This window comes from Grampus griseus (assembly GCF_964374135.1).
Source record: "Grampus griseus genome assembly, chromosome: 11".
Classification (NCBI taxonomy): Eukaryota; Metazoa; Chordata; class Mammalia; order Artiodactyla; family Delphinidae; genus Grampus; species Grampus griseus.
The window spans coordinates 83,364,176-83,392,153 of record NC_139005.1 but is presented as its reverse complement, the minus strand read 5'-3'; the positions used below and the strand labels follow the sequence as shown (position 1 = coordinate 83,392,153).

Genomic DNA, 27,978 nt, shown 5'->3' with positions numbered 1-27,978 from the left:
TTAATAAACATTGTTTTAAATATGCAAAACAGCAAACTATCCACACTTAGGAAAAACTATCTCTTGTTTTAAGATTATAGAATTCCTAATTTTCAGGTGTTAAATTATTCTTCCTTTTTCAAAATGATGGTTCTAGTCACTATTTTTTCTCAATGGCTTTACGTGCTAACATGAGAAATGTTCAAACCTGTCAATATCCAATTTGGGGGGGAAATTTTATTGGTAAATGAAATCTAAAAGTCTGGGAACTAGTGACTTATAGGATTAAAATAATTCATCAGGGACTTCCCTGGCAGTCCAGTAGTTAAGACTCCACGCTTCCAATGCAGGGGGCACGGCTTCGATCCCTAGTTGGGGAACTAAGATCCCACATGCGGCGTGGCACAGCCAAAAAAAAAAAAAAAAAAATTCATCAGAATGCCATTTCACTATCTAGCCCAACAGACCTATTGAAACCATTCCACCCTTCAAAAATCTTCTTCTCTAGTCAAGACAGTCTCCTTACCATTTTCAAACTATCATGATTTTAATCCCCCTGGATGCTTCCACTGAACTGACTTTTCCCTTCCTTCATCGCTTCTTTAAATTCTTCCCATCCAAAGACTTCTCTCCTTTAAGTATATTATATAAAATCCAAGAAGGCTTTCCTTACCACTCCAGCCTACATTCATCCTTCTCTCATCTGAATGCCTCTAGCCCCTTAGGTAGAGCTTATTCCAAACACTGGTTTGGCCCAAGCCGACTGTGTAAGAATCATTTCAGGTTAAAAAAAGATTAAAAGGTTAAAAAAAAGACAATTTCCAGGGTCTCAGTGCAGATTAGGAAAATCAGTGTCCAAGACTGGGGTACAGAAGCCAGTTTTTTTTTTTTTGCGGTACGCGGGCCTCTCACTGTTGTGGCCTCTCCCACTGCGGAGCACAGGCTCTGGACATGCAGGCTCAGCGGCCATGGCTCACGGGCCCAGCTGCTCCGCGGCACGTGGGATCTTCCCGGACCGGGGCATGAACCCGTGTCCCCTGCATCGGCAGGTGGACTCTCGACCACTGCGCCACCAGGGAAGCCCCAGAAGCCAGTATTTTTTAAAAGCCCTCCCAAATGATTCTGCTTCACAGCCTGGCTTAGGAATAATTAACCTATACTACAGAGCCTGAAATTAGTCATAAAATACTTGCATTAAATAAACATTATTTATGTGTGCTTTCTAGAACTTTTCAGAGAAGAAGTTATATCAAATAAAAATAATTTTTAACCATAATCATAATAGTTGTATGTTTACCTTAAGATTTTAAATTAAATATCAAATGTGCATGTCCCATGTCAAATTATACATATAAAAGCCTTAATTTTGAAACAAATCATTTCAAATCCAATTGTAACATTTTGACAAATATATGCAGAGGCATTTGTGAATACAGTATATTGATATTATCATAGGAGAGCATATACTGCAAAGAAATTAATGTAATTAAGTTTATTCAAATGTGCAGCAAACAAAATTCACTTAAAAAAAAAAGTTAACCTAAATACAGTCTACTAACCTGTTTGTTGTTCTCTGCCATGGAAAGCTGCAATGCCAAGAGCATGGAGTCTGCACCACATACAGTAGTTCTCTCAGAGTTACAAAAAGTGTGCCAATTCCTTCTGAACTCTTTAATCATATCCAAGACAGACTTCTGATTAAGCACAGCCATCCTCTTAAAGTAAGACAGAAGGCAATGTTAAAAAGCCTTATTTTAGTTGGAAATTGATATTTAACATGTATAAGGAAGCAGAGTTACAGAAAAATAAATAGTGAACAAGGTCTTTTCATATTTATAAGATTGCTTTTAATTAAATTTAGGAAAACAGAATAATACAATTTCTGCCCAATCGTATTTTCCTCTCCTCTAGTTTTCTTAAGCCAAATCTTTGAAAATAACAAAATTCAACCTTCAATCTGAAAATTCATACAAAACAGATAAATGCAAATTCTGCAAACATAATTATAGACACAAACGTAGCTAATTAAAGCTGTATTTTTTAAAATACTTATTTTGAGATAGATGGTAACATCTACGGTAAAACGCAAAAGAAACAATTTCCTCCTATCCCTATACTGTCCCAAAAGGGATGGTCTATTTTCCACCCCTTTGAATCTGGGTCAGCCTTGTGACTTGATTTGACCAATAAAATGTGTCAAGAATGACATCATGGGAGTTCCGAGCCTAGATCTAGTTCCAAAAGGCCCATGCTGAAAAGAGTTAATATAGCAGGCCTGACTACTACCCTTTGAAAAGCCTGCTTACAGGGTTGGCATCTGGGAACTTAGATTTCAGGACGATTTCCTGTAAGAATGGTTCACTGTGCCTCAACTATTTGTATAAATAATATAGCTTATGCTGAACATATGCTTTTCTTTTGAGTCTGGAATTTGGGAACATAGAGGGTACCTACATGTTCAGACCTCAGTAGATTCCCTGGGCACTGAATCTCTAAAGAGCTTCCCTGACAGATAACATTTCATGTGTTGTTGTAACTTGTTGCTGGTAGAATTAAGTATATCCTGTGTGACTCCACTAAGAGAAGACTTTTGGAGGCTTGTGCCTGATCTCCCCTGGACTTCACCCCATGTATCAATACCTTGTCCCTTTGCTGATTTTGCTTGGCATCTTTTTGTTGTAATATATTATAGCATGAGTACAACTGTATGCTGAGTCCTCTGAGTCCTCTTAGTAAATTATTCAACCTGAGGTGACCTTGGGGACCTCCTGACACAGGCCTTGCAGTTTTAGCTCTTACTCTCTTGCTACTCTCAGAATGACATATGAAGAAGTGCTAGTTAGCCTGCTGGAAAGGCCATATGGAGGAGAGCCAAGGCACTCCAGCTGACAACCAATACCAACTGAAAGACAAGTGAGTGAGGCTTAGATTACCTAGACCCAATCAACCTGCCAGATGAAATACAGCACCATAAGTGATCCTAGGCAAGACCGGCAGAACCACATAACTAAGTCCAGCCCAAATCGCTGATCCAGAAAATCATAAACATTTAAAATTGTTGTTGTCTTAAAGCCACTAAATTTCAGAGTGCTTTGTTACACAGCAATAGATAACCAATACAGTAATAGATAATATTTAGAAGCTTTCTTGGTGCCAGATACTTTTCAAAAGCTTAATATGGGCTTCCCTGGTGGCACAGTGGTTAAGAATCCGCCTGCCAATGCAGGGGACACGGGTTCAAGCCCTGGTCCAGGAAGATCCCACGTGCCACGGAGCAACTAAGCCCGTGCGCCACAACTGCTGAGCCTGCGTGCTGCGGCTGCCAAAGCCCACGTGCCTAGAGCCCGTGTTCCACAACAAGGGAAGAAGCAGTGCTTCTCACTGCAGTGAGAAGCCTGCGCACCGCAACAAACAGTAGCCCCCGCTCGCCACAACTAGAGAAAGCCCACACACAGCAACGAAGACCCAATGCAGCCAAAAATAAATAAAGTGAAAAAATTTTTTTTAAAAAGCTTAATATTACCTTATTCAATCTTCACAGGAGTCCTATGAAGAAGGTCTATTATTATCCTCATTTTACATCTGAAGAAAGCAATACCCTATGCCACTCAGCTAGCAAATGGGGAAATAGACCTAAATCCAAGATGCCCAAATCCAAGCTGTGCTCTTAAATCACTATATTACATAACTTCTCCTGATAGACAAAGGCCTTTCAAAATAATTGGATGTAGTTCCAATGTTTTATATACTCAAGCCTATATGAGGCAGCCAATTCCTTTCTCTGAGTGTACAGACATGCCTCTAAACCTTATTTTCCCTACTTCCTTTTAAGTACCCCAGTCTCCAGCACAGTCACATGCCATTATCTTACTTGGGGTATTTTACTGTACACACTTCCATTTACTTACTCCTCTGTTATCTTTTTCTTCTTTTTTTATGTGACATAAACAGAATCCAGGGTGTTTACCAGGTATCTTGGGTTTGTATGATCAAAAAAATGGGCATGTGCCATTTACAAAATAATAATTTATAAATATAATCAGTGATGCAATTTAAAGACACAGGTAGAAGACTATAAATTAAAATATCTATAAAACTATATATCCTAGTAAATAGTAAAATTCTCTTCAAAATATCCCCTTCATCTCTTAAAAGAAAAAAAAACATAAAGTGAAGAAATAAAGCTTCAGTGATATGACTAGTTTGCCTAAAATCAATCTTCAGTAGTAAATTATTTACTGATATTATTTGAAGATACTATGAGTTTGGATTGCTAATAATGAAGACTAATCTGGAATTAGATGGTTCTGAATTCTGACTCCACCACTTAAAAGCTGTGAGACCTTTTCCAAGTTATGTCACCTCTCCCTGTCTCAGCTTCCTTGTACTGTACTGAAGATGAAAATAATAATACTCCTAACTCACAGGGTTTTGTGAAAAGCAAATGACATAAATACAAGGTAAGCTTTTACAACTATGACTGGCACATGTAAAAGTGAATCTCATCGAAGGGTCAGCATACTTTTGGAAAGGTTCAAATAGTAAACTTTTGAGGCGTTCAGGCCATCGGGTCTCTGCCAACTACTCAACTTGACCTTGCAGTGTGAAACTAGCCACAGACAATACATAAACAAATGAGTATAGTGGGCTTCAGCAAAACTTTACAGAAACTGAAATTTGAATATCATAATAATTTTCACATGTCACAAAATATTATTCTTCTCTTGATTTTTTTTTTTCCAACCATCCAAACATATAAAAGCCATTCTTAGCTCAGGAACTGTCTGCACAATAACAGGTAGTGCCACTAGTTTGCCAAGCTTGGTCTAGCCTCAACTCTTCCAGTAGCTAGCTGGCTGTGTGAGCCCAGACAATAAGCCTTACACCTGACTGCCTAGGTAGAGATATAATACTTTCCACAAATCAATGAGACAACGAATATGCAAGCATTCTGAATGTCAGGCTGAACTATACAAAAAGCTCTGATGAGCCTAAATTTCTTCACCTGTAAAAGAGGGAAGATTATCTCCTACCTCATAAAATTAGGAGACGTTAGTGAGGCGAGTAAATAATCCACCTAGTGCCGGGCACTTAGTAGATGCTCAATAAAAAAAAAGGGGGTGTCGTTGCTGTTCACGGTCAGAATGCAGGTCCTAACAGTTCCTTGGGAGGATATAACAGGGAGAGGGCGAAAGCAGAGGAATTGGAGTCTACGTACGCTTTAGGATTGGAACCCTGGTTTCCTGCCTAACTAATGAATCTAAGTAGGGCTCTGTGAGCCTTATTCATCCAGTCAGCAGATGATACCTCAGGTCCTTTCAGCTCCATCACTGGAACCTACGAACTCTGTTCAACACCCCCAGACCAAACCAGGCCCCAGTGCAAAGACACTGCACAAATAATACCGGTCACATGGCGCTCTGCTGTTACCGAAAAATCTCCTCACAAGCCGCGCTTGAATCACCACTTAAAGTGTGACAGGCGGGCGAGGAGGAGGCGACACTCACCTGGCTCGGGGGAGAACCGGGAGGTGCAGACTCGCCTGAAGAAAGCTCCAACCCGGCTGCAATGAGTGACCGCGCGTTTACATTTTAAATATCGCGGGAGGGTCGGGGAGCCAATCGCAGCTCCCGCCCTCTGACCCGGAAGCAGAACCGGCGCGGAGCAGCCCTTGGCGAAGACTAGCTCCCCTTTAGCTGCTTCCAGGCGCCCTCAGGTGCGTATCGGGCGTGAGCCCAAGGAGCAGCCCGTCTGTGCTCCCGGCCGCCCCACGCCTCTACTCTATCTCTGGAAGTTCCTCCTCTCCCCGGGCCGTTCCCCCCCACTTCCCTCCGACCTCGGGCTCCGGGAGGTGGTAGCGGGGTCTCGCGGGACTTGACAGGCGTCGGGGCTCTGCCGGGACTTCTCTTGTTCCCTCCCTCCTCTGTCTTAGCAGTTTTAGAAGGGCAAGTCCAGCCCGCCTTATACAGTGAGACCCTGAGACTGTAATTAGACTGGGCACTACTTTAATGAGCAATTAGGGACCGAGTTTCCGGATCTGGAATCTTTTGCACTTCCCACACTGATATCTTACCTGTTGGTCACCCTTAACAATTTTCAGTCCCCTTAAGGTTTCTAGTTTACAGATTCCCCGAGGTGCAGCTCATCTCATATGATTCTCAGTAAATACTCATCAGGTGTTTGATGTGTTTGTTATGGAGCCCAGATGTTTTCAGGACAACTACCGTCCAATTAAAAAAAACAAAACAACAAGGACAGAAAAAAACTGACCTCTTTAGAATCCATAAGTCTCATCTGGGAATGCTACTTCTAGAATGCCCACCAGCCCATGAAGTTTTGTGCCTGGCTTTATGAATATTATTTTTGTATCCCATGTTGGCACTCCTTCCTCCAGATCGTATATTTTGTATCTGCTTATAGTAAAGCACTTTTCACACTGAATCACAAATAACCCTGGATTGTGAGCTCCTTCAAGGCAGGAGTCTGTTTTTCTTCTCTGGTACTGGTGTCCAACACTTAGGAAGGTCTCAAATTCTGGCTCCTGTTATGAGCTTGGAAAGCTAGTTAACCATCTAAAGTCTCGATTTCTTCATCTGTAAAATGGGGATCAGAGCACCTCCCTCTTAGGCTTGTGTAAGTATTAGATGTGATAATGTCAGTAAAATACTTAACGTGGCACCTGCAAATAGTGCTCCATGAATGTTAGCTATCATTAATTTTTTATGAATATATTTACTATTAATGTGATTCCATCTTTAAGTACTCACTGTATCTTTTAAACTAAGCAGAATTTTGTGGTGACTTATTCTGCAAGTATCATTCACAAAGTATATGAATAAGTAATTTTTTTTTGATCTGCTGGAAGTCACATCCTTATTTTGATTAATTGTGTAAAGTAATCCTTTGACGGTTTCTATCTAACTGTTCCTGTGCTGTAATCCACAGTTTCGTGACCTTGTCCGATAGAAGGCTATTTTTACAACTGCACAAGTTTTGCCATACAGGATGAAGCAAGATGCCACAAGAAATGCTGCCTACACTGTGGATTGCGAAGATTATGTGCATGTGGTAGAATTCAATCCCTTTGAGAGTGGGGATTCAGGAAACCTAATTGCATATGGTGGCAATAATTTCGTGGTCATTGGCACATGTACATTTCAGGTTAGTGTACAAAACTGCAGTGAATGACAGTGAAAATATTTCATTGATAAGAAAACTTATACAAACTTTGGTAAACTTCGGCTAAACTTTAAAAGTATATTGAGTTTGAATGTTTAAAAAAAAAATGATGTGAAGAACTACTGAGAAAGACATTCCCAATAATATATACCTGATATTTGTGCAAACATTAAATAAATAGTTAAAAAGAATGTAGTTGACCCTTGAACAACACGGGTTTGAACTGCATGGTTCACTTATACGTGGACTTTTTTCAGTAGTAAATATTAGGATACTATAGGATCTTAAGTTAGTTGAATCTGCAGATGCCAAGGAGCTGCCCACAGGGAGGGCCTAGTGCAAGTTATAATAGGATTTTTGACTGCAAGGAGGGTCATCGCCCTAACTCCTGCTGTTGTTCAGGGGAAAGCCTATGTATATAAGACTTCTCTTGTGCCTCGTGATTAGAAATGGAATATTCTGGTAATTGAAGTTTATGATTAACTGAACATATGTACAGGGAAAAATATCAATTCGATGAGATCTGATTAATTACTAAATCCAGCTTTTCTGTTGATACATTCCAGTTTAACATAGGAAACAAGCTAGTATTGAGAGCTTAAAAAACGATCCTCCAGGAGATTTTATAGCTATGATGATATTCAGCTTTCCTATTAATATGCTGTCATACTTTTTATACATCTAGAGTATACAAAGTGTGAGATCATACTCATTGAACAGTCAGTTTAACATAGTCATTAAGACAGTGAACTCTGGAGCCAAAATGGCTAGGTTTTTACTCCTTCCTGGCTTTACCTCTTAATAGCTATATGGCCTTGAACAGGTACTTAACCTCATAAAAATGAGGAAGATAATACACTTGACCCTTGAACAATGCAGAGGTGAAGGGTGCCAATAGGTGCGGTCAAAATCCAGGTGTAACTATAGTACCCTGGTTCCTCATATGTGGATTCAACCAACAGCTGATCATATAATCCTATAGTATGTATGTCTTGAAAAAAATCTGCATATAAGTGGATCCACACAGTTCAAACTCATGTTGTTCAAGGGTCAACTGCACTTAATAGGGTTTTGTGAGAATGTCATGAGTTAGCATGTACAGTTCCTGGAAGGCATCTGACAGATTTAATACATATGTATGTTTTAGCTGTCATTGATTTGGTCATTGGTGACACTCAGGCACAGCCCCATATTTGATGGTGTGGTGCACACCATCTTTTCTCACAAGAAAGCCAGTTCTACATGTAAGAGAGACTTTGAACAATGAGAGGTCAACCCTCAGGAATCTCTGGTTAATCCTTTATTTATTAGAATGTTATTCATGGAACACTATTTCCAAAATTGAGGTTAATCAATGAGGTAATTTGACAGTGACCAATTTTCAAGATTTAAACTTTACACCAAAGTGATATTATAAACATTGTAAATATTATTTCCTCTTTTACTGAGGAGGCAGTTTGGTATCTTACAGTATTTTGACATCATAAATGCAGTTTATCATTTTACAGTGCAATAAATGTATTAGGTTATACATAATTAGACTGTGTGTATATTTATCCTAAGGAGAAAGTATGAATTAAAAGCTTCAGTTTGTTGGTGTCTGAGTAGAATACAAAAGCTCTTATGTTATCCCATGTTGTCTCCTAGGGTTGGGGTAGGAATTTCTAGCTTTTAGGCTAAATATGGTCCTTGGCCTAATTTCAGCTGGACTATCAGGTTAGGATCATAAAAAGTCACATGATTAACAGAAATAATGTAACACAGTCTTGAAAAAGACTGAAGGGAAACCATTTTTCTAATACAGGCTACTAACCTACAAAAGAAGAAGGCAGCCCCCTACAGATAAAATTGATATTTTGCTTCATTACTTTTAAAATTAATAGCAGTAAACATAGAATTGTGTTCAAAAGTACTGAAAAAATATGCTTTAGCTCTAGTTTATGTTCAGCTAAAAAAATGTTGAGGGAGAAAGTCAAAAAGGCAGAAGAAATAAGGAAAAAAGAAAAGGCAGAGGTGATGGGTGGCAGAGGGAAAATGACAAAATGAGAAAAAAAATTAGTAAAAACATTTGTATTGCTCTGTTATGGTTTGTGGTCATATGCATTTTCCTTGTTGATCCTCAGACCTGTGGAGCTGGCAATATGGGTCTTACCCCAAATAACCTAAGGAAAGAACTGGTTTTTTATTAATTTAACAAGTAGTGAACACAAATTATGTTCTGTGCCATGTATTGGAGATACAGTTAAACAACTGTCCCTGTCCTCATGGAATTTCCATTCTACTTCAAAGAAGTTCAGGGATTTATCTGACTAATAACTGAAAAAACAAGATCTAGATCTCATTTTTATACCCCTGTTCTTTTCCTTCTATGCTGCTATTCAGATAGGTTGAAGCTGTAGTTCAAACAGTTCTGAGGAGAATTGAGTTTCAGTAATTTGCCATTGGGGATTCAGATTGCTTCTTTTGAAGTTATTTTTTGTCCAATTAAGAACTGTTTAAACACTGTTCCTATTCTCTTATGTTAGGACCTTCAAGTTCTGTAGCACTGAATTTCTTATCTTGAGAAAAAACTAAAGTTGAAAGATTTCCACATTCCTGTCAGAAAGGCAATCCTCATTCTAAGACTGTTAGGAATACACTGCTGATGTAGTAAATGTGAATTTCAACAAAGCATTTTTCAGAATCTCGTGGTGTTCTTTTGAATATGTTGGAAATTTGAGCCAAATGATAGTACTATTGATTGGTGTCTTGAATTTGTTAAATACTCATTGAGTGCAGATCAGGTGCTGGGAACTGGTGATACATACTTTAAAAAAGCAAGGACCCTGTCCTCAAGGAGATGTTTAAGTGTAAAGCAATGCAACAGGATAACTGCTATAAAAGTAAAGGGCAGAGGGAGCATGAAAGTTTCTAAGTCTGTTCAAGAGGTCATCAGTAATAAATGGCAACCTCTTCTGGGACTTGGATGAGAACACTTGACTTAGGCAAGCACATTGAATTTATATAGAACATGAAGTCGAAAAGGATACCTAATGCTTTGGATGACAGACTTCATTTAACAAATTTTTATTGAACACCTGTTGTATGCCAGACTCTGCTCAGAATCCAAATATTCTTTAATAGATTGGATTAATGGACCAAAAGTTGACCAAGCTAAAATTTAATAAAGATGAATATAAAGTCTTAAAATGATAGACTGCTAGAGCTAGAAGGGAGAGTTATGACTTACAGTTTTTAGTCACCTGGCTGTTCACCATGAATCAGTGCGATGATTAAACTGCCAGAGGAAGTTAATTCAGTGCTGTCCAACAGAAACACAGTGTGAGCCACAAATATAAATTTAAATGTAGTAACCACATTTTGAAATGTAAAAAGTAGATGAAATTAATTTTATTAATATATTTTTTACCCAGCATATCCAAAATATTTTATGTGGAACAATATAAAAATTACTAATGAGATACTTCTATATTCCTTTTATACTACATCTTTGAAATCTGGTGTGGATTTTGCACTTTATAAAGTGTACATGTCTCAGCTTGAACTAACCACATTTCAAGTGCTTAATAGCCCCATGTGACTGTGGCTGCCATACTGGACAGAACAACTCCATATCCTCCTCTGTAAATTGACAGTAATATTTAGTGTTTACTTCAGTACTTAGCAGTGTATTATGATTCAAAGGAGATAATGTATGTGAAGACAAATTTCAGAGTGGTGTTAAAAAGTTTAAAACTGTCATGTGAAAGAGGGATTAGACTCAGAATGGTAACTGTTTTTTATGTTATTTGTCAGCTCTATTGAGTGGAGTTGTTGCTTATAATGCTTTAAGACTGATGCTGAAACTGCTTCTTTGAGTGTGTTCGCCTAGGGGAGATCAGCTGTGGCCAGATATTTGCCGTCACTGAATTAGACTACCTCATTGATGGTTCCAGAGAGCAGAATTTGGAGCAATGAATAGAATTTACATGGAAACAGGTTTTCATTTAATGTTAAAGAGAACTCTTCGAATAATTAGAACTACCACCCAAATTGAATAAGCTCCCCCCCAAAATAGCTAGTTCCCTCTCACTTGAAAATGTTTAGAGAAGGTTTGTGCAAACTTTTTTAAAATGGTCTACTAGAGGTTTAAGCATTAGATGAAAGAAGTAGACGAGGTAAATTTTACAGTCTCATCCAACTAAAATTCTGCATCTGGCCTTAGATGGGTGTAGCGGTGGGGCCTGCCAATTTCAAGCCCTTAGAGTAGCCCTTTCACCAGCCTGGCATTGCCCCAAGCTCAAATACACTGGAGACTTGTGTGAGGATTTGTATTATAGCAAGTTTTCCAAGGTATCTTAATTTCCTGCCTATACAATACTGCCTACACCCCAGACTAAACCCAAAATAGCATTAATCTCTGCCTATACTGCACACACACCCTGGCCTTTTAGTTGGCTCAATGGCAGACATTGCTGCCAGGAAAAAAAGGTTTCACTGGTAGTACATAAAACTCAGGCTGTACAGTCCCTGGGATTTCTTTATCCCCACGACCACCCGGTAACTTCATATATACCTTCGATAACAAATTACAGGACCTAATTATCAATACTGTTGTTACAGTAGCAAAATAATGTGTGTTTTGATGGTAAAAACTTCATTTTTAGAAGATTCATTTGTCAAGTGTGGAAAAATATATGTAACCCAAACTATGAAGTCAGATATGATTAGGCTCCTAACCTTACTTTTAAATTACTTAGTGATTGCTGCCTTGGGATGTCTGGCTGTTAGCTATACAGTTATTATACAGATGAATTATGAAGTAATAAAATTTGACAGTTTTTCTTTCCTTAATAAATGCATTTCTGTTTCCTTTTTTCATTTATGGAAAAATTTTTTCTGTTAAGCTCACCTGGAATTTAAAGTAATTTTCAAGGGGTATCTGAATCACATAGAGAAAGATATATGTAATATATTTGTGAGATGACTGCTGGGATTGCAAAGGCTATCCTGGAAAAATCAACACATCCACTAGGATTCAATTAAAGTACACATTATAAAACTTTGGATTTAGATTTAGGATGAATGGAATTCTTAGAACAGTCCTTCACATAATTTCTATCTGTATAGACATATGTATTCAATTAAGTATCAAGTTTCACCTGCTCTGGATTTTTTCCCTAATCCTATTTTATAATCTTAGAAACTTTTATGAAGAATAATTGCAGTCAACACAGAAGATTCCTTGGGCAAATTTGTCATGAAAAATTGTGCTTTTGTCTCAAGACCCATTTAGGGTTTTGATTTAAATAACAAAACAATGATTATTTTTAAAATTGCTATATTTTAAGCTTAGAATAATAATAATAGATCCCTGTATACCTACTACCTAGCTTAAGAAAGGGAACATTAGCAATTCCTTTGAAGCCCCCTGGGTTTTCTTTCCTTACCACCTTTTCTTCTCAGCCCGAACAGGTAACCATGTCTGAAATTTTGTTTTTCTTCAGTTACCATGTGTAGGTATTGCAAATCAGCATATTGTTTTTCAGGTTTTAAACTTTATATCAGTGAAATTATTCTGTATTATGTTCTTCTACTGTTTGTTATTGACAGTATGTTTGTTAGATTCCTCTATGTCAAAATTCATATATCTTCATTGTAGTATGGTGTTTTGTAATATGAACATACCACAATTAATCTTTTCCTCTATCGCATAGTATTTTACTATTGAAAACATTGCCAATATGCATATTCTTGTGTCTTCTGTTTGAGTTTTGTTACCCCCTCCTTTCATCTTTTTTCTCCCTGATAGTTGGGAAGTTTTACATGTTGTTTCTCTTCTTTTAATGGTTACCATAGATATTTTAATATGCAACCTTAATTAGAGTTAAAATTAATATCTTTAACTTCTTCATGAACAAAGCAAGGACTTTTGACACTTGAACTGTCACCCCTAACGACTTATTGTTATATTTTAGTTCTCTACCATTTTTCTTTTCATTTTACCCCACAAATTCAGTATTGTTTATGTGACTAGTATTTGTTTAGATTTACCTGCATGTTTGCCTTTGGTTTTTTTACTCACTGTTCCTTACATCTCAGGCCTGCCTTCTGGGGTCATTTTTCTTCACCTAAAAGCACATCCTTTACTACAAGAAAAAGTTTAAACTTTTTCTGTGAAGGGCCAGGTAGTAACTATTTTAAGCTTTGCCAGGCCATTTAAGGTGTCTGTTGCAAATTATTCTTTGTTCTTTACAACTCTTTAAAAATATAAAAATGATTCTCAGCTTGTGGGCCATACCAAACCAGACCATAGACCAGATTTGGCCCCTTAGCCATAGTTTGTCAGCCTCTGCTTTTGGAGATGCTTTAGTGAGACTTCACTGATACCAACTCTTGGTTTTGGTTTTTATGAAAATATCTTTAAAACAGCTTCATTCTTGAGAAACAGTTTTGTTGTGGCTACAGTTCAACCGTTTTTCCTCTCATTTTGAAGATATTCCACTGTCTGCCTGCATTTGTTTCTGCTAAGAAGTCAATGGTTGTTCTAATTATTCCTCTTTTATAGGAAACCTGTCTTTTCTTTCTGGCTGCTATTTCTAAGATACCTCTCTCACTCTGTTCCCTTCTCTCTCCCTCCCCCCCTCCCTCCCTCCCCCTCTCCCTCTCCCCCTCACATATATGCACACACCTATATATACACACACATATGTATATATCATGAGAGTTTGTGTATTCTGAAGTTTTACTATGTTGTGTCTAACTGCAGATTTTTTTTTAAGCTGCCTAGGATTTATTATTCTTTCTAAATAAACATATTGGTACCTTTGATCAAGTATGATGAATCTTTTGCCATTATCTCTTCAAATATTGACTCTTCCCCCATTCCCTCTACTCGTTTCTTCTACAACCCTAATAAGATCTATGGTAGAACTTCTCACTGAATTCCTCTTAATATTTTTTTTTGTCTTCTCTTAGCTGCATTCTGAATAATTTTTTCAAATCTGCCTTCTAGCTCCTCTAAGCATTGATTTTTTTTTTCTCATTATGGTATTTTTATCTAGACGTTTTTATTTAGCTCCTTTTAAAATCTGTCTGGTCATTTTGGGTAATCTCTTGTTGCTTACTCATATTTTTTGATTACCTCCTCTAGATCCTTAAAAATACATCTTTTTTGTATCTAATTTATTTATTTATTTATTTATTTATGGCTGTGTCAGGTCTTAGTTGCGGCACTCGGGATCTTTCGTTGCAGCGTGGGGCCTCTTCGTTGCAGTGTGTGAGCTTCTCTCTACTTGTGGTGCACGGGCTCAGTAGTTGCGGCGCACACAGGCTCTCTAATTGTGGCACTTGGGCTCCAGAGCGTGTAGGCTCAGTCGTTGTGGCGCGCAGGCTTAGTTGTCTCATGGCATATGGGGTATTAGTTCCCCAGCCAGGGATTGAACCCGTGTCCCCTGCGTTGGAGGCGGATTCTTAAACCACTGGACTAGCAGGGAAGTCCCTGTATCTAATTTTTTAATCTGATGTCTCCAGGTTGATTCTTCTGTTTGTGTTTGTGGTACTTTGTTTTCATATGTAGTAGTACGTGCAGGTAAGATCATATTTGATTAAACTGTATCTGTCAGAACTTTATGAGACCTGTGTAGAGGAAGTTCACCCAAAGAGAATTTGCCTTTGTCAAGCGCTTGGGGCCACTGTCAACATATGGACATTTTTAAATAAATTGTCATTTTTCTGGAGCACATAGTTAATGTGAATTCCAGCCCCAAACTCATGTTAGGGCCAGCCAGTGGTCGAGATTTCTCACAAGTGACTTTTTCTCTTTCTTGGTCTTCACCCGTGGTACATATTTTGCCTGGCACTTTTGGTTTTGGGGGTTTTCATCCCCTACTTCCCCTTTAAAGGTCCTGGATCTATGCAGAGGTCTCTGATCTGCATCCCTCTTTGTTCAGGCACTAAGTTTTGTCTTCCATCCCCTACAAACTGAAGCTGTTAGTTATTGGATGTGGGCAGATATCCTTAAGATAGCTTTATGCCTTGGTGCTCAGTTGCTTCTCTGGATTTGGATTTTTGCATTATTTTTGTATCAGAAAGCTTTTCTGGTTATTGTCCATATTGCCAGACAGAAATGACTTTTTAAAATTCATTTTTTTCCTCATCTTGTCATGAAAATAAACTGAAATCATTTTAGTAGTACTAAGCCAAGGAGATAAGCTGACTTTATTAAACATCTTACCCAGAATCAAATATCCAGAAGACTAATCAGTTCATTAATTGCATATTCACTGTTCATAGAGTGTAATAGTATATAGTATGGATGAATAGTTTGTAACATCCCACACATGTATCATGCCATGTATAATACTATGTGAAAATTATTGATACGCATTATAATGACTTTGAAGCATCATACGGCACAAAGTGTCTTGTACGTAATATGTTCAGTATATATTTTTTATATTATCACTTGATAATCCATGCCTGGTAATTCATTTACCTAGAATATTCTGATTCTTAGAGCATTCCATTTTCATTGTGCTTGCTGTGAAATGTATTTACTATTAAGAATAAATTGTCTCCTAAGTAAGATAAAGTATAACAAGTATATTGTTTGTTCTTAGTTACCATAGAGAGTTATTTTGTGAGGCTTAGACAGCTTCAGATATTTTTGTTGTTGTTCAGTAAACCAGTTACATCTTAATATCTGATCTGCTTTTGAACTTCTCAAAAGAATATTCATGGCCCCCTGATAAATTCTTCATTATAATGAAATACACAGTTTTATATTGTTTGTTCTCATAACTTATTAAAACATTTACTGTGTATGCTTAGGAGGAAGAAGCAGACATTGAAGGAATTCAGTATAAAACACTACGAACATTTCACCATGGAGTCAGGGTTGATGGCATAGCTTGGAGCCCAGAGACTAGACTTAATTCATTGCCTCCAGTAATCAAGTAAGTTTAACATTGTCAAGGAAAGGCAAAAGATTAGAAAATTTCAGCTCTGGTTATAAATACTTTACAACAGCATAGTCCCAGTTGTGGGGAGAAGAGCTACAGTTGACACCTGAACAACGCAGCAGGGGGTGGTTATAACCTGAGTATAATTTATAAACAGCACTCCCTCTCCGAGGTTCCTCCACATCTGAGGATTCAACCAACCACAGACTGTGTAGCACTGTAGTATTTACTATCGAAAAATATCCACATATAAGTAGACCTGTGGAGTTCAAACTCACGTTGTTCAAGGGTCAATTTGTACTTTATTTCCCTACAACTTTTAATTTCACCTCCAAGAAAGCCTTGGACAAGAGAAGGCATTTCCCTGCTGGCTTTGATCTATTTCATCCAATGGCTCTTAACTAATCATTGAAAAGGCATGGTAGCAGAGATCTACCAACATATCCAGGTCTATAGATTAGGAGCCTTCTATAATTTATTTAAACTTTATTTAAATTAAATAAACATAGGGGACTTCCATGGCAGTCCGGTGGTTAAGACTCCGCGTTTCCACTGCAGCGGGCACGGGTTTGATCCCCGGTCAGAGAACTAAGATCCCGTACACCACGCGGCTTGGCCAAAAAAATAAATAAATAAAATTAGTTAATTAATTAATTAAACTAAATGTATTAGTTGAGAAAAAATGGTTAACTTTAATGCAGTCAGAACTTGAGAAATTTAGATCCATATGATACTCATTTATCTGAAGACAATTGGAAATAAACTTTGTTTTCCAATATATAAATATAACTTCTATTTCTTCCTCAGCCATAATCTGACATGCTGAGAATCTAAAAATTTTAGGATTGAAGGCAAACTAGTTTAAAAATAGTTGTTTATTGATTAGATTTTGTTTTTTAATGTAACATACATTGGTGTACTTCTAAACAGTACCTTAAATGTTACGGTCAGTGTGAATAATACTCCAGCTTTTAATAGATAGAAGTATATCAGCTTTTATAGGTATAAAAAGTTTATCATCTTCTGTCTAATTTATTGAATTTAATATATCTTAAAGTAAGAAGGCTTATGGATAACTGAAGAAGGCAAAGACTAAGATGTATAACTATTTTTAATATCTAAAATTATTAAGTATAATATCTAATATTGACCTAGCTAAATAAAGATGCCCATCCTTTTCTGCCTTTAAGAAAAAGTTAAATGTTAAATTCATGTGGTGATTTATAATAAAATTCTACATGTTTCTTATTGAAGAGACAAATCCAATATACTAATTTTTGTCTGTTTTCCAAAGATATTTAAATGCCAACTTTGAGAAATAGTTGTAATAACACTTTTTACAACAGAGCCACAGCATCGCCTTTCTGCCCAAACAAAAACATGATTATGAGTTATGAAAACAGCTTTGGTGGGGAGAACTTTCACTTAGGCTAAAAATGGGTTTGTTTTCATTTTCTTACTTCCAGATTTTGCACTTCTGCTGCTGATAAGAAAATTAGATTATTTACTTCAGACCTTCAAGATAAAAATGAATACAAGGTATGTTGACAAGTATAATTTGTAAATCTTTATTTTAAAACACATTTATTATTTTTGCTTTTTTGATTGGATTTATCCCAATTTAAAATGACTTTATGGTTACCTTTATGTAGTTTAGAATCTCATTTACTCTATTTTAGGCTGCAGTAAGTAACTAGGATCATAGTAAGGACTGCAGATTATAAATCTGATATCACTTATTAAAATATTAGGTAGACACAGCAAATGAGGGAGAATTAGAAATTCAGTATAATAGACATGAACACACATAGAGTAAGAGTTGAACTTAAGGGAACAAACACAGTACAGCATAGTGAGAGGCAGGACTACAAAGTGGCTAAAAGCACAGACACAGGAGCCAGGCCACCTGGCTTTGAAGCCCAGCTCTACCACTTTAGTAATAGTGTGACTTTGGTCAAATTCCCAATCTCTTTGTGCTCATTTCCTTACTTATAAAATGGGTATGATCATAGCTTCTGCCTCATAAGTCAGACAAAGACAAATACTATGTGATCTCACTTATAGGAGGAATTTTTTTTAAAGCTGAATTCATAGAAACTGAATAGAATGGTGGTTGTCAGGGCCTGGGGAGTGTGGGAAATGGGGAGATGATGATTGAAGGGTACAGACTTCCAGTTATAAGTGGAATAAGTTCTGGGGATCTACTGTACATCATGATGAGTATAGTAAACAATACTGTATTATATACTTGAAAGTGGCTAAGAGAGTAGATCTTAAATGTTCTCACCACAAAACAAAAATGGTAATTTTATGAGGTGATAGAGGTATTAACTAACCCTATTGTGGGAGTCATTTCACTAATCCTATTATGGTAATCATTTCACAATATATATGTATATCAAATCATCATGTGTATACCTTAGACTTACACAGTGTTATATGTCTCAATAAAGTGGGGGGGGATTCATTAAATAAATACCTCTCAGTTTGGACTGACACTGAATCATGTTTTTTATAAGAACAGTATTGCCTTCTTGACTTTCTAGTAAATCAAAACTATGAATAATGTTATAAAACAAAGATAAACTATAAACCTTTCCAATCATTTAGAAAACAGTAAAAGTTATGCTCTAAACTATATACAATGGGCTATATACAATTTTACCATAATACAGTGCAATGTATATATTAATTTAAAGCTGTATCAGTGACTGTACAAATGGCACATAAAACTTTGACTCATCAAAAGTCAATAGTTACTAACAATTATTGTTAGTTATAATAGACATTAAATATTTAATGTTAATTTGATTTGGCTTGTAGACTGTGACATAAGCTCTGAAGAATGATTTGGAGGACCTGGGTTTGTTAAACTTACACAGGAATGTTTGAATCAAATCCTTTTTTTTCCTAATTACATATTTCCAAATAGTAAATAGTACCAAATAGAACCACTTTATTAATCTTACAACTGAGATCAAATTCAAGTGTTTGGAAGGAAAATAGGAAGCAAGAACAATATCCATTAAAATATTTAAATATCTGATATCTGACAGACCTGTTCAGAATTTCAGTTGTAAAGATTTAGACTGATTGGACCTGCCTGCTTGCATAGTCCTCTACCTTATAACTTCCCACTTATTTCTTCTGTGGCCAGAAGAGAATTGCTGGGTTGTTGTGATAATGGGCTTATAATACTAGCTGTCTCCAGTGCTGGCAGTCACATTGAGCAAGTGAATAAAGACAGTAGAAGGTGAAGTCCATGCTATGTATTTATTAGGGAGCAGCCAGTGTACAGAGCAGCAGGTATAAGGTAAAAAATCGAAGGGGACTCTATTTCAGAGCCCCTAGAAAGTTCTTCTAAATTTAACTTTTATTTAACCTTTATGTAATAAGTGAGAAATGAGGTGATATGAGGACAGGTACAGTTTAAAAAAAAAAAAGTCTCTGTTTTTGTAAGAAATGCATACTAGAAAAGAAAGATCAAGCTAATAACAGTGTGTTGAATGATCAGCTTCTTTCCAAGATAAACCTTCTAGAAAGGTGGGTGTATAAATCATGTTTTAAAAATAGCAGATTGCTTAAGAAATATTTATAGAAAAGAGAAGCATGCAGTGAAAGCAATGAAGTAAAAATATTAGGTAGGAATATTGTAGGTTATTTTCCTGTGTTCTTACTAACTTTTCCCCTTACGTCAGGTTTTAGAGGGCCATACAGATTTCATTAATGGTTTGGTATTTGATCCCAAAGAAGGCCAAGAAATTGCAAGTGTGAGTGATGATCATACCTGCAGGTATGTTGCTTATATAAGTTACAGCCAAATTTTTGAATTTTCATCTTATTTTAATGAGAATTACACTTTAAAAATTAGAGAAAATGTAAACTTCTATATATATTCCACAAAATGTTATAAAAGAAGCATACTTTATTTAAAATGTAAGTATGACACCAACATGAGTTTCAAAACCAGTGAGTTGAGTTCTCATCCCATTTACTTGAAACTTCCCTTGCTGATTCATGGGTGCCCCGCTGCCTCTTATTTTAGATTTGCACATTTATGAAATCTAAATATATATTAGATCAAACAGTGGACACAATCAATAGGATAATAAAAGGCATTTGCTATATTGTGAAGTTATTTCATAGATCCTATCTGATAAGTTAGTGTTTAATAATGAACTGAGAATCTCATTTGCTAGAGCAAGACTTGCTGGAAATTGAGTGTTTTGACAAATTCGAAAGTCTCTGTATAAAGTTTTTCTGTAGATACAATACATTACAATATCACATTCTTCCACCTCACCCCCTAGTTTGGAACAGATGAGGTGGTCATAACGTTTTCATAGTGCCTAAAGCTGGAGAATATCACAAGTAAAGAACGAGATGAAGAGCAAGGGTAGGAGGTGGAAATAAGCTGAAGAGTCAGGAGTGAAGCAGTCATTAGAGGAGTGCCAATTGCGTCATTTGCTTTGACAGTACTGTGAGCAAAAAGAACCACCAAAAAAAAAAAAAACGCTGCTCTGCTATTTTGCATAGCTTTAATGTTTGATAAAGGTATGACAAAATCGTTAGTATTGGTAAATACTTGTATACATATAAAGCTACTAAATATGTGTCCTTTCACATCGGAAGTAAAGCCACTAGCTTCTTTTTAAATTTTAATCTTCTCAGTAGCTCATCTTTTTAAAGTTATAGAGTCATAGGCCATTATTTTTTATAAAATTTTCATGTCAAGGACATGAAAGATTTATATGACATTAAGATTGTAGGGTCCCAAGTGTTAAAAAAAGCTGTTTGTATAGAGACGGAAAAGTAAGTGGGGCCATTTTTAATGTAAAACTTAAATTAGATCACTAGTAAGAAATAATGACGTTTTAATTCTCTAACACATGGAGCATCCTAATCACAAGCATTTGGAATAATGAAACCTGAGAAGGGGGAAAATGAGTGTCTTTGCAAGCGAAGGAATAGCCTCTGAATAGTGAACAACAGCCAGAGATACCTGGGATTACATTCAGAGATCCATGATTTTTTTCTTGTAGGAGACTTTGGGATTTTCATAGAATAGTAAAATTGTCCTAAAATATAGGGGACTGACAGAGGGTGGCCAACTTTTTGTCAAGTCAGAAGAATTTTTTTAAAGTTCTGCCTTCTATTATTACCATCATTTTATTTAAAAAAGAACATTATTACTCTAAAAAGGAGAAAGAACTTAACTTCAAAGTAAGTCCTTTAATTTAAATAAATCTAACTTTTTGAAATTTACTATGTTGCTCCTAATTGTCTTACTTTGCTGGGCTGTGGTTAATGATGTTATTGTTCAGTGAATACTTACTCTCCCTTCCCCGCTCCTGTGGAAGGAGGTTTTCCCACTTTGTTGGGCTTAGCCATGTGACTTGTTTAAGCCAGTGTAATGTTAGCAGGTGTGACTCAAGCAGACACTTGAAATGTTTTACATGGTTTGTCCTGACCAACTGTCCTCTGTCTTCTCCTATAATATAAGCATGTCCTAGATAGCTACTGGCCCCAGAATACAAAGCACATTAAGCAGATATGGAACCGTCTGGCATGAAATAGAACTTCCCACAGACCCATGAGCAGGAAATGTATGCTTATTTTTCTAAGTCTCTGAGATTTGGGAGGTTGGTAATATCATTGTGGCAATAGCTGGAGAGCTAACTTTAGAATTTATCAGCTTAATTTGCCAACCAGAAGGGCATTTCTGATTGGCTTTTAAAGTCAAATTTCTTGGGCTGAAAGCTAAACAATATAGATAAGATTTTTAACAGAAACAGAAGATATAAGTAAATCAAGTTTAAGGAAGAGTAGTAACATACACTCTCAAAGTAACAAAGGAAAGAAGGATTTTGAGGGGACAAACTACAACAGAAAAATGTTTCAGTACAACTGTCTTCATTAACTCAAAGTACAGAATTGCCAAGTTATAAATAAAGACACCAGCCAAATAGCAGCTGTGCAATTTGGGCAGATGAAATAGCCATTTACATCCCAGGAATCATTCCTGTCACTGTACTAAAGTAATGCCTACCATAGTCTGGGTCTCTGTGTTGTTGGTAAAGATACCTTAGTGATATCCTTGTCCAATCATACTCAAAACCTATGTCATCTTGGGAGTAGTATTATATGCTGGTGATACCATGCTTTAAAATGACATGCTAAATAGAATAACTAGACTGAAGTTCAGTAGAGAAGTAGAGGATTTTAACAACATTTTAAACCAACTAAACATATACAAAACACTCCACACACTGCCAACATCAGCAGAATACACATTCTTCTCAAGTGTACCTGGAACACTCTTTAGAATAAACCATATGTTAGTCCTCAAAATAAATCTACATAATTTTTTTAAAGATTGAAATCATACAAAGTATCTTCTTTGATCACAGTGGAATGAACTAGAAATCATTAACAGAAGGAAAATAGAACATCTACAGATACATGGAAATTAAATAACACACTGTCATTAATTAGCCAGTGGGTCAAGAAGGAAATCACAAGGGAAATTAGAAAATACCTTGAGATGAGTGAAAATGAAAACACAACATACAGAATTTATGGGATGCAGTAAAAGCAGTGCTCAGAGGGAAATTTATAGCTGTGAGCACCTACATTGAAAAGAAGAAAGAGCTCAAATCAGTAACCTAAATTGACACCTTAAGAAGCTAAAAAAAAAAAGAATAAAGACACCTAAAGCTAGCAGAAGTAAGGAAATAATAAAGATTAGAGCAGAGATGAACAACATAGGGAATGGAGAACAATAGAATCAATGACACCAAAAGATGTTTCTTTGAAAAGATATAACAAAACTAACATATATAGCTAAAACATATTATAGCTAAAATTAATTAGCTAGACAGACGAAGAGAGAACACTACAAATGGTAAAATCAGAAAAAGTGGGGACGTTACTACCAACCTTACAGAAATGAAAAGGATTATAAGAGAATACTATGAATAGTTATACACCAACAAATTAAATAACCTAGGTGACATGGACAAATTCCTGGAAACACAAAACTGCAGAACTCAAGGAAAAAATAGAAAACCTGAATAAACTTATAACAAATAAAGAAATTGAATCAGTAATCAAAAATTTCCCAACAAAGAAAGGCCAGGACAGGATTCTTCACTGGTAAATTCTACCAAACATTTAAAGAAGAATTAACCACCAGTCTCTCAAATGCTTCCAGAAAGTAGAATAGGAAGAAACACTCTCTAACTCATTCTGTAAGGCCAGCATTATCCTGGTACCAAAACCAGACAAAGACATCCCAAAAAAAGAAAACTGCACACCAATATTCCTTATAAATAGGGATGCAGAATCCTCAACAACATCCAGCTAAAACTAGAAAACTCTGAGGAGGAAACCAGCAAATCTTTATGACCTTGGATCTGGCAATGGTTTCCTAAATATGACACCAAAAACACATTTATTAAAAATAAATACATAAATTGGACTTCATCAAAATTGAAAACTCTTGGACACCAGAGGACCCTATCAAGAGAGTGAAAAGACATCCCACTGAATGGGAGAAAATACTTGCAAATTATATACCTGATAAGGGTCTTATACAAGATATATAAGGAACTCTTATAATTCAACAATAAAGAGACAAACAACCCAATGAAAAAAGGGCAAAGGACATGAGTAGACAATTCTCTAGAGAAGATACACAAGTAGCCGACAAGCACGTGAAAAGATGCTGAATGTCATTAGGGAAATGCAATCAAAAACAAAACGAAATACCACTAACACTCACTAAAATAACTATAAACAAAAAGTTAGAAAAAAAACAAGTGTTGAAGAATGTGAAGAAACTGAAACCCTCATTGTTTTCTGGCAGGAATGTAAAATGGTGCAGCCGGCATGGAATAGAGTTTGGCAGTTCCTCAAAAAGTTAAACATGCGACCCAGCATTTCCAATCCTAGGTATATACCCAAAAGAATAAAAACAGGTGTTCATTCAAACAAAAACTTGTAAAGGAATGTTCCTAGCAGCACTGTTTACAGTAGCCAAAAGGTTGAAGCAACCCAGATATCCATCAGTAAATGAATGGACAAACAAAATGTGGTGTATCCATACACTGAAATAGTATTCAGCTATAAAAAAGAATGAAGTACAGATACATGCTACACCATGGGTGAAACTTGAAAACACTATGCTAAGTAAAAGAAGCCAGACATAAGATATTCTATGATTCCATTATATAAAATCTCCAGAAGAAGCAAATCCATAGAAACAAAACAGATTGGTAATTGCCAGGAAGTTGGAGGACAAGAACTTAGGAGTGACTGCTTAATGGGTACAGTGTTTCCTTTTGGAATAATGAAAATGTTCTAGAACTAAATAGTGGTGGTGGTTGCAGAACATTGTGAATGTGCCAAGTGTCCCTTTACACTTTAAAATGATTAAAATGGGGAATAAAATAAATGAATAAAATTTTTTAAATACTAAGCTTTATTATGTCATCCTACAATATGGAGCAGTGCTACAATATGGATTCTTAAACATTTTGAACTATAAAGAGCTGAAGAAATGTTTCTCTGACTCTGCCAACTCAAAAAAAATTATTTTAAATGCATTGTTGATCTGTGCATATTTTCTGATGTTTGACTCTGGCATTTTCCAGGAGACACAGTATTATAATCAGCTAAGAGATTTGTGGCTTTAGGGACACCATTTCAAAACAATCTGTCCCCTCAGCAGGTTTATAAAGCTTATGTATTTTGTTGAAATTTTCCAAATTCTGAATCAGAATGAAGATAGTCTCACTTGTACTAGTGTGTCAGTCTATCCATTAAAAAGTTATCACTTGTTTATCTCTTGATATAGAGAATGAATGTATAGAGAATAAATTAATATAGAGACTAGTTCATTCAGTCAGCAAATATCAAGTGTCTACTGTGTGCCAGGTACTGTGCTGGGTACTTGGTAATCACTGATACATTTTTAAACCTGTGAATAATCATTTCAGAACCATTTTAATCTTCTCTAAGACTGACAAAAGTATTTTATTTTCTATAAATGAATTACAGTATTAATAAGTAAATATTACTGAATATTTTATGGAGTGCTTTACTGCATACTAACCAGCACTAAGTGCCTTACCTATGTAAATTTATTTAATTTTTTACAGCAACTCCAAGATAGGTACAATTTTTACCCTCATTTTACAAGATGGGAAGGCAGGGCATAGAGAGGCTAATCATTTGTGGAAAGGGACATAGCTATTAAGGAGAGGAACTCAAATATCAAGCAGTGTGGCTCTAGTACCTGCACTCTTAATTCACTCACTCTTCTGCCTGAGTGGCAATTTTTTGTTTTTGTTTTTTCTTTGACTGTGTTGTCTTCCTTGCTGTGCAGGGGCTTTCTCTAGTTGCAGCAAGCGGGGTCTACTCTTCGTTGCAGTGCATGGGCTTCTCATTGCAGTGGCTTCTCTTGTGGTGGAACACAGGCTCTAGGCACGCAGGTTGGTGGTTGCAGAGCACGCTGGCTCAGTAGTTGTGGCTCGCGGGCTGTAGAGCACTGGCTCAGTAGTTGTGGCTCACGGGCCCTAGAGCGCAGGCTCAGTAGTTGTGGCACACGGGCTTAGTTGCTCCACAGCATGTGGGATCTTCCCGGATCAGCGCTCAAACCCGTGTCCCCTGCATTGGCAGGCAGATTCTTAACTACTACACCACCAGGGAAGCTCCTGAGTGGCAATTTTCAAATTCACCCTGAGAAGGTGGTATTTGTATTTAATAATATTTTAGATGTTTATTACTTCTCTGCATTCTCTAATATGACTTCATTTTTATCTAAGATTCCATCTAGTTTTAGTATTCTGTAATCCCTGCAAGTTTATAAGAAAATTGAGTTCTCATTTAACTCAGTGGTTCTTTATCAGTCCCAATACCCCCTTTTTAAACAAACATTTTCTAATGTCTACTATATAATCTTAAATGAAACTCATGGAAAATATAACCTATCAAAATATATAATTGTAAAAAATTTTATTTTAATTGTACTACATTTCTGTTAAATACAAATAATAATATTTTAAATAAAATAGTATTTTAACTATACTACACATTTCTATAAAAAACAGATTGTTATAGAATAACAGCGCAGTGTATATGCTCAGATACGACTGCATAAGAAAGCTGCCAAGTTACACAGTTCCAGGGATATGGCTTGCAGAGTACGATGTAAATAGTGCCATCTGGAGTTTTGCAGTGTCATAGCCTTGGGCAAAACTAGTTATTAGAATAAAAACTCAAGTCAGTAGTAATTTTTAAAATTTTATAATGGGAAGTAAAAGAGTATGGAAATAATGCTAATCAAAACAGAAATAACATGACAAGACAAATTATAGGATATCACATTGCAAAAATAAGGAAGGATAACATTCTTGCAAATCAGCCAGTTTTTATATGGGTAGTATCAAAATAATTCACTGTTATGTCAGGGAATGGAGTACTAACAAAATTGCAAAAAACATAATTCCTATCTTGAAATGGCCCCACCTTTTGAGGTATTTCTAAATTTTACTGTGATATTCAAAAGTCATGTATAATGTCTGTCATCCCTGGTTACCTTTCACTAAATGCTTGTAGCACCCCAATCATTAGGACAACCAAAAATTCCCCTAGGTGTTAGAATCCCCCCTGTTGAGAATCGTTGATTTAGATAATAAGTGACCAGGCCCTATTCTAAGTGTTTTATATGGATTAATTCATTTAATCCTCAAAAACCTTATTTGGTAGATTCTCTTATTCAAGAAGTTTTAGTCTTTTTATATTATTGAAAAAGCAGGTGTTCCTATTACCTGTATGTTCTGATCAAAATCAAACATTATGTCGGGTTTAATAAAATTGATAGAATTATACTTAGTGTCATATCTACAGATGTATTATCTTCTGTTTGTGAAGAATTTATAATTTTTTGAAAGATACCTTTGCTAAAACATTCTAGTACCAGTTCCTGAAATGAAGATGTCATGTTCCTTCATATGTCATTAGCCCAGTTTTCATATGAGGAGCAAGAGTAAGGAGAAATGGAGTTTTGTAGAGGATGAGGAAAATTATCCTAGAGTGGACTGCTCTGGCCTTTTCACTAATAAGGTATTTTGCAAGGCCAGCCATGCTTTACTACCTTAGAGTCATCTCAGCACAAGAAGAGAGCCCTTGTGTTAGGTATTCAGTGAGTAAGTGGGTGAAGGAATGAATACAATTCTGTATCTGTCACCACATCTTTATTAAAAAGATGCCATTACCAAAGCATCTGACAAGAGATGTGTTTAAGAAAAGAAATTCCCAAGTAAATCATAGGATTGCTAGGCATTCGGCCTCATGTGCTACACCATTTCTTTCTTCTTTTTTTTTTAAATTTATTTATTTATTTTTGGCTGTGTTGGGTCTTTGTTGCTGTGCATGGGCTTTCTCTAGTTGCGGCGAGGGGAGGCTACTCTTCGTTGCGGTGCAGGGGCTTCTCATTGCGGTGGCTTCTCTTACTACACAGCATGGGCTCTAAGCGCGTGAGCTTCAGTAGTTGTGGCACACGGGCTCAGTAGTTGTGGCACACGGGCTTAGTAGTTGTGGCACACAGGCTTAGTTGCTCTGCGGCATGTGGGATCTTCCCCACCCAGGATTTGAACCCGTGTCCCCTGCATTGGCAGGCAGATTCTTAACCACTGCACCACCAGGGAAGTCCCTACACCATTTCTTTTATGGTCCCTCATCAAGTCCACCATATACAGGTATGCCATATATACACATATATATGCACAGGAAAATACAAATACTAGTACTTCAAATTATGACCCAGCATCATCCAAAGAAGGTTAAAATTATTACAATATTTGAGAGGTAAATA

At 36.5% G+C, this 27,978-nt stretch overlaps 2 protein-coding genes across 26 annotated transcripts in view; one reads left to right on the top strand and one right to left on the bottom strand.

Moving 5' to 3' along the window:
* The window catches only part of PARPBP (PARP1 binding protein), a gene marked incomplete at both ends in the record, with an annotated part of 78,920 nt that extends 77,229 nt beyond the window's left edge, over window positions 1-1,691 (bottom strand). For all 25 annotated transcript variants that reach the window (XM_082665908.1, XM_082665919.1, XM_082665930.1 and 22 more), the window contains one exon: window positions 1,539-1,691. In XM_082665908.1, coding sequence (XP_082522034.1) covers window positions 1,539-1,691 — 153 coding nt within the window. The remainder of the gene's footprint in view (window positions 1-1,538) is intronic.
* Window positions 1,692-5,626: 3,935 nt separating this feature from the next.
* NUP37 (nucleoporin 37) overlaps window positions 5,627-27,978 on the top strand; it is a 41,071-nt gene continuing 18,719 nt past the window's right edge. The window contains exons 1-5 of the mRNA XM_082665796.1: window positions 5,627-5,695; window positions 6,925-7,140; window positions 15,970-16,094; window positions 17,567-17,639; window positions 19,799-19,893. Of these exons, the coding sequence (XP_082521922.1) occupies window positions 6,985-7,140; window positions 15,970-16,094; window positions 17,567-17,639; window positions 19,799-19,893 (449 nt within the window). The 5' untranslated portion in view covers window positions 5,627-5,695; window positions 6,925-6,984. The remainder of the gene's footprint in view (window positions 5,696-6,924; window positions 7,141-15,969; window positions 16,095-17,566; window positions 17,640-19,798; window positions 19,894-27,978) is intronic.